This window comes from Lonchura striata, chromosome 4 (genome assembly GCF_046129695.1).
Source record: "Lonchura striata isolate bLonStr1 chromosome 4, bLonStr1.mat, whole genome shotgun sequence".
Lineage (NCBI taxonomy): Eukaryota > Metazoa > Chordata > Aves > Passeriformes > Estrildidae > Lonchura > Lonchura striata.
Window position 1 is genome coordinate 67159662 of NC_134606.1, and position 10314 is coordinate 67169975.

General features: G+C 54.2%; 1 protein-coding gene across 1 annotated transcript; it reads left to right on the plus strand.

Moving 5' to 3' along the window:
* The first annotated feature begins 6124 nt into the window (after window positions 1–6124).
* Window positions 6125–10314, plus strand: LOC144246186 (serine/threonine-protein kinase pim-1-like). Its single transcript, XM_077782645.1, has 6 exons — window positions 6125–6134; window positions 8410–8513; window positions 8606–8656; window positions 8954–9320; window positions 9713–9889; window positions 10211–10314. The coding sequence occupies exons 1-6, from the start codon at window positions 6125–6127 to the stop codon at window positions 10312–10314; spliced, it is 813 nt and encodes a 270-aa protein (XP_077638771.1).

The window sequence follows — 10314 nt, forward strand, 5'->3', positions numbered from 1 at the left end:
GGCTGGACTTTTCCGTGTTAGCCACAACCTGAACCAATCTTCTCCTTCAAGAGGGACTGTGTTTTGGGAGGATGCCAGTGAGTCAAGAGACCTCCTTCAGCTGGGAAAAAGACAAAATTGAACAGAGAAAAGGTTAGGGAGGTTGTGGTGGCATCCCCCTGTCCTGGAAAGGAAAGAGAAGAGAAGAAGATCTCTGTTCTTGAGCCCTCGGCCCCAGGGGAAAATGGGGCCGGACTGTGGTCCCAAACAATGAAAACTGAACTGTTGTTTTTCTCCTCTCTTGGCAGGGCATCCTTGAAAGGAAAAATCCTAAAAGCAGTCTGTCCATCCATGCACTGGTGGTGAGAGCACTGTGCATGGAAAGGAGAAGGGTCACCATGGCAAACTTTTTCTCCGGGTGGTGCCATGTGTGACATGGAAACACAGGATGTGGAGCTGTGTTTCTTGGGGGGTCTGTGGCACAGGAGAGACTCTGTTCCCTCGATGGACTGAGTATCGATTGTTTGGAGGGTGGAAACCTGATTGGGGTCCAGATTGTGTCTCACTGTGGTTTGTTGGAGTTGGGTGGTGGGGGAGGAATGTTTTGCAAGGTTTTCATTTGATCTTTGTGTGGGTTTTTTTTTCCCTTCTTTAGTTTTCTCTTTTCTTTTGTAGTAGTAGTATAATAAAGTTTTTTTTCTGTTATTAAGCTTGGGCCTGCTTTGCTCTATTCTAGATTCCACTTCACAGCATTCAAGGGAGGGATCACATTTTCATGGGGGCACTGGCATTGTGCCAGTGTCAAGCCATGACACCTTGCAAAGTGGCAGGGCTTCTTGGTGTCTCTTGAAGCGACACACAGGTCCATGTGTGAATTCCAAGGGTTATTTGGTTTCAGAGACAGAGACGTTCCTCTCTTACCAGAACTCTGAGGAGAGCCAGAAGCTACAAAATATCATTTCAGGTTGAGCCCTGCTGAGCTCTTTTTTTTTCTTCCTATGAAATGGGATGCAGGGCTAGGCGCTTGACCAGCTTAGTGTGCACCATCCTAAGTCATGTGCATGGAGCCCACAGGAAATGTTGAGATGCCAGAGTCATTCCCACAGTGCTGGTCTCATTTTACCCCCCAAAAATATCTTCTGCTGCCTTAAAAACAACCAATGGTAATGGAAAGTGCAGTAACCAGTCACAGGAAAGCACCCAGCTGCCTGCCTGTGGAGGGTGCCATCTACTAAACCTGTGCCACATTCAGAAAATAGTGTGGCTGCCTCTGCGAGGCAACAGCGCATTCTCCTGCTCTCATTCCCACTGTCAGAGCAAAACTGGAACCAAGCCATCCCATTCCATCACAATCACCCTTACGCTGAAAAGGTGAAGCCCTGATCTCAGGAATGCCATTCGTGGCAGAGGTTTTCCGGGAGTGAAAGCATCCTCCCTTCCCAGAGGTATTGCAAGTTCCCCCTCTCCCCACTCCTTTCCATCCATAAATTGAACACTGACAATCCAGAAATGTTATACACCACATTCCTGGGATGTATTTTTTTCTTTAGGTAGATCTAAAACAAGCTGGAAGTTGTTCAGCATCTTCTGCCCTCTTCAAGTGAGCATTTGTAACTTTTCTTCCTACAATAATCCAACCAAACTGCTTGGTTACTCCTTGTCCTAGATTGCAAGGCAATGTGTGTATTCTCTCTGCCACCTGTTGGAGGTGTGGCAGTTATCTTCTGTCCATTGTGCAGTTTTCTTTATCTCTTCTACAAACCAATCCTCCCTCTGGGGAGACATCTGCTGGTAATGGGCCATGGAGTGGCCCTGCATGGCTGATAAAATTATATCATCTCACTGGGCGATCTTCTGCCCAGGGGGAGGAACCAAGTATTCCTAACTGGGTATAATCAGAGATTTTGGGACACCAGGGCAGCCTTTCTCCCAACTGGATTCCCGGAGGTGCAGCTTTCTTCGCCACTGGATTCCCAGAGGAAGACCAGGCCCATCTATACCACTACTGGGCCTTCAGAAGAAAACTCCACCTTTCTACAGGATCCCTGCTCCAGCAGAAGCACAGCTGGAACTGCAGGAGCACCGCAGCCACCATTTAGTGGGATGCTGCCACCACCCTGACCCACAGGGTGTCAGGTCTTATTCTGACTCTCTCACTCGTTTCTTTTTGTTGAGCTTTGTCCTATTACATTTGTATTTTTGAGTTTTCCTAGTAAAGAACTGTTATGGTTTGACACTGGCACAATGCCAATGCTCCCATGAAAATGTGATCCCTCCCTTGAATGCTGTGAAGTGGAATTTAGAGCAGAGCAAAACAGGCCTAAGCTTGATAACAGAAAAAAAAACTTTATTAAGCTACTACTACAAAAGAAAAGAGAAAGGAAAAAAGGGAAAGAAAAAATACACAAAGATCAAATGAAAACCTTGCAAAGCATTCCTCTCCCTACCACCCAACTCTAACAAACTACAGTGAGACACAATCTAGACCCCACTCAGGTTTTTACCTTCTAAACGATCGATACTCAGCCCCTTCGAGGGAGGCAGGAGCCTCTCTTGTGGCACAGACTCTTGAAGAAAATACAGATCTACATCTTGTGTTTCTATGTCACACATGGCACCGCCCGGAGAAAAGTTTGCTATAGTGACCTTCTCTTTTCTATGCACAGTGCTCTCACCACCAATGCATGGATGGACAAACTGCTTTTAGGATATTTCCTTTCAAGGATGCCCTGCCAAGAGGGGAGAAAAACAACAGTTCAGTTTTTCATTGTTTGGGTCCACTGTCCCCCCTATTTTCCCATTTCCCCTAGAGCTGAGGGTTTAAAAACAGAGATCTTCTTCTCTTCTCTTTCCTTTAAAGACAGGGGGCGCCACCACAAACCCTCTAACTTTTTTCTCTGTTCACTTCTGTGTCTTCCCAGCTGAAACAGGTCTCTTGACTCACTGGCATTTTCTCAAAATACAGTCTCTCTTAAAAGAAGATTAGTTCAGTTTGTGGCTAACACGGAAAAGTCCAGTCAAAAGCCACTCCTTGTCCCCCTCCCATCTAGAATTTCTCCTTCTAACATCCCAGGGTCTAAGGTGTCTCTCTTCCTCTCTTTCAAACCGAGGAGGGGAAGGAAAAATTCACAAAGCTTTCATTTCTCAAGAAAGGGTTAAAAGTTCAAACTCTGCACAGATGGCTCGATGCCCAGACTCCGGCAACTCCCACGCACTGGGCACCTTGCAGCTCCCCCTGCTCCTCCTTCCTGACAGTGAAATTGCTGACAAAACTGCCGCTGTCTCTTTCTCTCTCTCTCTCGGGAGAGAAACTCTGGCGGGGGGGGAACGGAGACATCTTAGATTTCTTCCACCCTTCCATCTGCAGGGGCCAGCCCGGTTCCAGTCCCTCCACCCTTCGGCCTTACCTCCGTCAGGCCATGGGCCTTCCCCTCCCCACCCAGCCACGGGCCGGGCGGGGGAGGCTGCCCTACACACTGACCAGAACTAAAGAGAGCGAGTTCCCCTGGGAATTCTGCTTTTAACCCCTCTATATTCCCAGAGGCGTGTCCACCTTCAATTGGTTAATATCTAAATTGATCTCTTCCTTCTGGAAAAAATTCTCTTTCCGTGTCAAACTACGACACTCTACCCTTTGCTTCGGAGAACACTGATTACAAAAAAAAAAAAAAATCAGTATCAAAATTACATTTAACACATTCTATATGAAACAGCAACTTATACTAAATTTCTACCCTAATTTATTTCAAAACTTAACACATGCTTTGCTTTTATTCTTCTTTGATTTCATCTTACAGCTTTTATGTTATCACTATCTTATCTTGTCTTATTTGATTTTATTTTATTTTTCCCGGTCAGGGAACCAAAAATGTCATGGTTTGACACTGGCACAATGCCAGTACTCCTATGAAAATGTGATCCCTCCCTTGAATGCTGTGAAGTGGAATTTAGAACAGAGCAAAACAGGCCTAAGCTTAATAACAGAAAAAAAAAACTTTATTAAGCTACTACTACAAAAGAAAAGAGAAAGGAAAAAAGGGAAAGAAAAAATATACAAAGATCAAATGAAAACCTTGCAAAGCATTCATCTTCCTACCACCCAACTCTAACAAACTACAGTGAGACAAATCTAGACCCCACTCAGGTTTTTACCTTCTAAACGATCGATACTCAGCCCTTCGAGGGAGGCAGGAGCCTCTCTTGTGGCACAGACTCTTGAAGAAAATACAGCTCTACATCTTGTGTTTCTATGTGTTTCTTGTGTATCTTGTGTTTCTCTGCGGGGGGACGGAGACATCTTAGATTTCTTCCACCCTTCCATCTGCAGGGACCAGCCCGGTTTCAGTCCCTCCACCCTTCGGCCTTACCTCCGTCAGGCCATGGGCCTTCCCCTCCCCACCCAGCCCCGGGCCGGGCGGGGGAGGCTGCACTACACACTGACCAGAACTAAAGAGAGCGAGTTCCCCTGGGAATTCTGCTTTTAACCCCTCTATATTCCCAGAGGTGTGTTCACCTTCAATTGGTTAATATCTAAATTGACCTCGTCCTTCCGGAAAATATTATCTTTCCGTATCAAACTAGGACAAGAACTGTTATTCCCATATCTTCACCCGAGAGCCTTTTAATTTTAAAATTATAATGATTTGGAGGGAGGGGGTTTACATTTTCCGTTTCAGGGGAGGCTTCTGCCTTCTTTAGCAGACACCTGTCTTTTCAAACAAAGACACTGCTCCAAGTAGTTGTTGCTGGAAGATTTTGCTGTGCTTCCCCATTATTTAACCCAATTTAAATTTAACCCAAGTGAAATAAGTACTATTTTGCAAATATTGAAACGTCTATATTTGAAGTTCTCAACATACTACAGAGATTGGATAGGTTATTTTCAAACTCTAACGGTGATATTGACCACAGAATATCAATAAATAGGAACTATCAGACAAAAGTTTATCTAATACACACCCTCAAAAAGCCTCAATTTTCTTTTTCTTTTCTATTCTGGAAGAAACAAATTTACCAGCAATGCCATGCATCCAACAAAGTGACCCAGGCAGGCTGATGATCCTTCAGATTCCAGTTTTCAAGGGTGACTCTAGTTGGACACTGCTTGGAGCACTGCTCACACAGTGCTCATGTTAGGATGAAGTTCACAGAATACAGTGTTTTATTAATTTGCCTTGAAGGGGCAATTTCTTCCATAAAACTTCCAAGATTTCTCCGGGAACAGAAGGGATCACGCTGTGCTGTGCAAGGCTACCATGATTTAAGAGTCCAGATTACCTTGCCATATTTAAATAACCTTGTCATTAACAGCAAAGGAGCGGTGCAATTCCCAAGGCTGCGTAAGAAAAGGATGTGTGTAGATCCAGCTCTGAAACAAAGCCCAGCTACAAGGTACTTTTGTTTGCTAGGTTTGCAGAGAGCCTTTTTCTCCTGCCCAGACCATCCTCTCCAGGATAACTGCAACAAAACCAAAACACACACTCACCAACACAACTCAGCCAAACCTGCCAGGAAGACCAATGCATTCAGCTGCTTCTACAAAACATCAGCTTACACTTTTCTACTTTAAAAACTAACAGAATATTTACATGCAAGATTTCTTAAAAAGTGGCTATATCCAATAATTTAAAAAAAGCTTCAACATAATACCAAGCTTGTCACCAGCTGCATAGGTCATACTATCAATCCTCTTTATTTCATTCTCCTTTGAAAACAAAATTCCAAAGAGCTCTTGAAATTCATTTTTAAGAGCGCCTTTTGTATCCTTTATTCACTCTTAAAGATAACCATGGAACAAGTAACGAAATAGCTGAAGGAAAATTAGCAGTGTTTTATTTGTCCTGAACCTAAGAATTTAGAACCTTACATTTTTACAAACATGATTTTATACAAAGTATAGGCAATGAAGTTTTCCATCCCCACTAAAGAAAAGGATGTGGCCTGAACCACGGCTGCAGCACCCCCAAGGCTGTAACTGCTCTGCCAGGGGTTCTTCCATGGTCATGGCTCTCAGGTGCTCCAGCACGACCCCAGGCACAGGCACTGATGTTTCGAGGGCTACCTGCTGAGCATGGCCTAATCCACAGCCACAGAGGCTTCAGGTTTATCCCTGGGCCACAGTCCCTTCTTGGGCATGGAAACAACCATGGCCACAGGTACTCTGAGAGATTCCTGCTCTGCCATGGGCTTATTCCCAGCCACGGATGCCTGCTCCTGTCTGGGCTCATCCACAGGTCACAGATCCCTCGACTGGAGCTCACACCACTGGAGTTCCAGCAGCACAGAAACAGCAGCGATGTCCTGGCCTGGTCTCATGGATGATGGGAAGGAAAAGCAGGTTCTATTTCAGGGTTTTAAGTGGAGTTTTGATCCTGTCCCTCACAGAATACACCTGGAGCAGGTGTCCAGCTGTGTGACACACAGAAAGGGTGTGCTGGGTGAAGAATGGGCAGATGTACTGGCTTTCAGTGGGATAGGATCCATTTTCTTCCCAGGGAGCGGCAAAGAGCTGGGTTTGGATTCAGCACGGGAATATGGTGGATAGCACACAGATGTCTTGGATGTTGCTGAGTGGGGCTTGCCCTCCTCAAGGACTTTGCAGTGTCACATTGGACAACCCATGTCCCGTGCTCTGCCAGCAAGGAGGTGAGACCATCAACATTCCCCTCCTCATCCCTGTGTCCTACGTAAAGAAGAATCTTCCACCCGCTCTGCTCCAGAGAGCTGGCAAGTGCCCCTAGGGAGCCCCCTCATCCCTCCTGGGGCACTGCGGAGGGCGGGGCCGAGGCAGGGCTGTGACTGCACAAAGGGGCAGAGCGCTGGCGTGAGGCAGGGCTGTGATGTCCCAGGGCTGTGCTGGCCGCAGCACTGTGACATCGCTGTGACATCACCGCGCTGTCGCTGTGTGAGACGGGCCAGCGCCCGCAGCTGCCAGTGCAGTCGCGACGGGACGTGCCGGAGCCATGGGTGACGGTGACGTCCTGCTGACCGTGCTTCTCCTGCTGCTGGCCGCCATGGCTGTCTGGTGGGCCTTTGGCCACCGGCAACCACGGGGCCGGCGGACACGGAGAGGGAAGTGGAGGAAGCGCCCCAGGGTCCAGCCCAGAGGCTCACGGAGGAAGCGAGGAGCCCCTGCGGCTCCCAGGTTCCCCAGGCCTCGGGCGACTCCTGGCAAGCGGCCACGTGCTCCCGCCAGCCCCCTGGGCAGCCCCTGCAGCTGCGGCCCCTGCCTGGCAGAGGCCCGGGAGCTGCAGGAACTGATGCTGCACCTCGGGGATGGCAACGGGACACGTGAGCCACTCTACTCTGGGATGTGGCAGGCATTGTGGAAAGAACTGGAGGAGCTGCGGAACCAAGGCCACCTGCCCTGCTGTGGCTTAGCCAGCTCCTCCAGAAGCCTCCATCCCGTCCACAGGCTGCTCCCAGCAAGTTTCTCCATCCCTGGGAGAGCCTCAAGGCCTGCAAGGATGGCACAGCAGGGGAGAGACATCACCATCCATGCAGGAAGCTCAGGCTGTCAGAGACCCTGCATCCAGCCAGGAGCCTCTGCTATCTCTGACAGCCTGCATCCCTTGCTGAGGCTCAGTGAGACCTGTCAGCCTGCGGAAGGAGCAGAGCCCGTGGACAGGTCTCCCAGCTCCCTTGGACTCTGGGACTTCAACAACACAGGGAACATCCTGACCCTTGACGTGGCAAGGGAAAGCGCAGAAGTCCAACTGGGAGCCCAGCCCGATGCAGGGGAGCCTGCTCAGGAGCAGCTGGCGGGGCAGCAAGCGTCCTGGAGCCAGCAGTGGGCATCCCACAGCAGCCAGGACAGCCAGGACGCTCTTCTGGTTCTGCCCGCCAGCAACAGCCCCAGCCTGGTGGTGGAGACGGGCCTCCAGACAGCACGGAGGTTCCTCCATCTGCAGGAAGCTGCCCCAAGACAGCCCTCGAGTGCCGCCAAGGCCTTTCTAGTAGCAGGTGAGATCTCCCGAGGAGCTGCCTGCGGCTCCCCCGGGGCTCTGGAGGGGCGCGGCCAGGCCAGGCCAGGGCCCCTGCGAGCAGCCTAGTCGCCGGCTGTTTCCAGTGCCTCCGACGGCACGGCTCGAAAAAGCCCTGTCTGCCTTGCAGCCGCTCCTGGGATCCCCCTGTGCCAAGGCTCGGGCTGCAGCCCCGGCCGTCGGCAGGAGCAGAGCCCAGCCCACGCCGCCGGGGACAGCGACGGTGCCGCCCTGCCCCGCTGCCCCGGGGCTGCCGCAGCCGCCTGTGCGCGCTGCCCCGGCCCGGCTCTGCCGCTCGCCAGCCCGGCGGCTGCAGGGCGGTGGCCGCTGCCCGGCGCGCAGCAGGAAGCAGGTGAGAGCGCGGCGGCCGCGGGGGCCCGGCCCGCTTCACTCGCGGGCACTTGCGGGGGGTTCTGGGCGCAAGGCTGATGGCTTCTCTCGGCCGCAGGGCAACAGAGGCAGCGGCAGGAGCTGTACCTGTGGGGCCCGCAGCTGGGCAGCGGCGGCTTCAGCACCGTCTACTCGGGCATCCGCCTCTCGGACGGGAGCCCGGTGAGTGGCCGCCACGGCCGGGCGGGGCAGGAGGGGCAGCGGCGGGGAGCGGCAGGGCTGGAGCTCAGCCCTCCTCTCTCCGTGGCTCGCAGGTGGCCATCAAACGCGTGGCCCGGGAGAGCGTCCTGCAGTGGGACGAGCTGGTGAGTGAACGGGGCCAGCGGGACAGAGCGGGGCGTGGCGGGCAGGGAGAATCCCGGGGCGGGCTCAGCGTGCGGAGCCGCAGCCCCGCGGGCCTGGGCACACCGGAGAGCGGAGCTGGGGCCGGGCAGCGGCACCCCCGAGCATCCCCCGGGCGGGAGGAAGCGCAAGCGCCTGGGAGGCTGCGCCAGGGGGCACTGGGGCATCCCGGGCAGGGCGCAGCGCAGCCCCAGGGCTGCTGCAGCAGCAGCAGCAGCAGCAGCAGGCTGCTGCAGGCACTGACTTTCTACTGCTCACAGCCCGACGGCACCCGCGTGCCCTTGGAGGTGGTGCTCATGGAGAAGGTGGGCTCTGGATGCCACAACATCATCCAGCTCCTGGACTGGTTTGAGCTGCCTGACAGCTTCGTGCTGGTCCTGGAGCGTCCGGAGGCATCGCAGGATCTCCTGCAGTTCCTGCAGGAGCAGGGCTGCCTGTGCGAGGAGCAGGCGCGCTGGCTTTTCTGCCAGGTGCTGGAGGCCGTGCGGCACTGCACCGCCTGCGGCGTCCTGCACCGGGACATCAAGCCAGAGAACCTCCTGGTGAACCCGGAGAGCGGCCACCTGAAGCTCATTGACTTCGGCTGCGGCACCTTCCTCCAGGAGCGGGCCTTCACGGGGTTTGCCGGTGAGCCCATGGCCTGGGCCCTGCTCCCGGTGCCAGGCACCGCACGGCCCCGTTCCCTCCTGGGCTGCGGGCTGCGTCCTTCAGCCGGCCGCCTTTAGGAACGGGGCGGATGCCGAGCCCCAGGAGCCGGCTGCTGGCCCTGCCGACAGAGGGGGGGCAAAAGCGGCTCCCAGCCCCTGGGCTCAGCAGGCCCACGAGGGCCTGGGCTGCTCCGCTGGCCTTCTTGGCCTTGCGCAATGGTTTCGTGCCTTTGGCCAGCTGGCTGGGGGACGCGGGATGGCCTCGGGGGGAAGCTGTGGCCACGGCTGCAGCCCCTGCCTCGGCCAGGAGGCCGGCGCCAGGCTCTGGAAGGCAGCAGCCTGCGCCCGGCCAGCGCCGCCTGTCTCCCCTAGGAACGCGCGTGTACAGCCCGCCCGAGTGGATCTGGCTCGGCTGCTACCACGGCCACGCGGCCACCATCTGGTCCCTGGGCGTGCTGCTGTACGTCATGGTCTGCGGGAGCCTCCCCTTCCAGGATGAGCCTGACATCGTGCTGGGCAAGCTCGTCTTCCGGCAGCAGCTCTCTCCAGGTGGGTGTCCGGCCTCAAGCCGGCGGGCTTTGGCAGCTGGCGGCGCGCAGCTCGGCGCGGCCCTCACCAGCTCCGCGGGACGTGGATCTGCCCTCCAGGGCCGGCCGCAGGAGGGGCCCGTGCCGACGGGGTCAGCGCGGCACGGGCGGCCGGAGGAGGCGGCCGTGTCCCGCCGTGCCGCTCTCCCGCGTGGAGCAGAGCCGGTCGGGAGCCCGGCACGGCCCAGAGCCCGGCACAACATGGCCCGGGCCCCGCGGGCGACGGGGGCAGCTGGGCAGGAGACTCTGCCGGTGACCGGCGCTTTCTGCCTTCTCTCCCCAGAGCTCCAGCACCTGATCCGATGGTGTTTGGCCAAGCACCCTGCGGACAGGCCGGAGCTGGAGGAGATCTCATGCCACCCTTGGGTGCAGGGCCGGCGCTTTTGA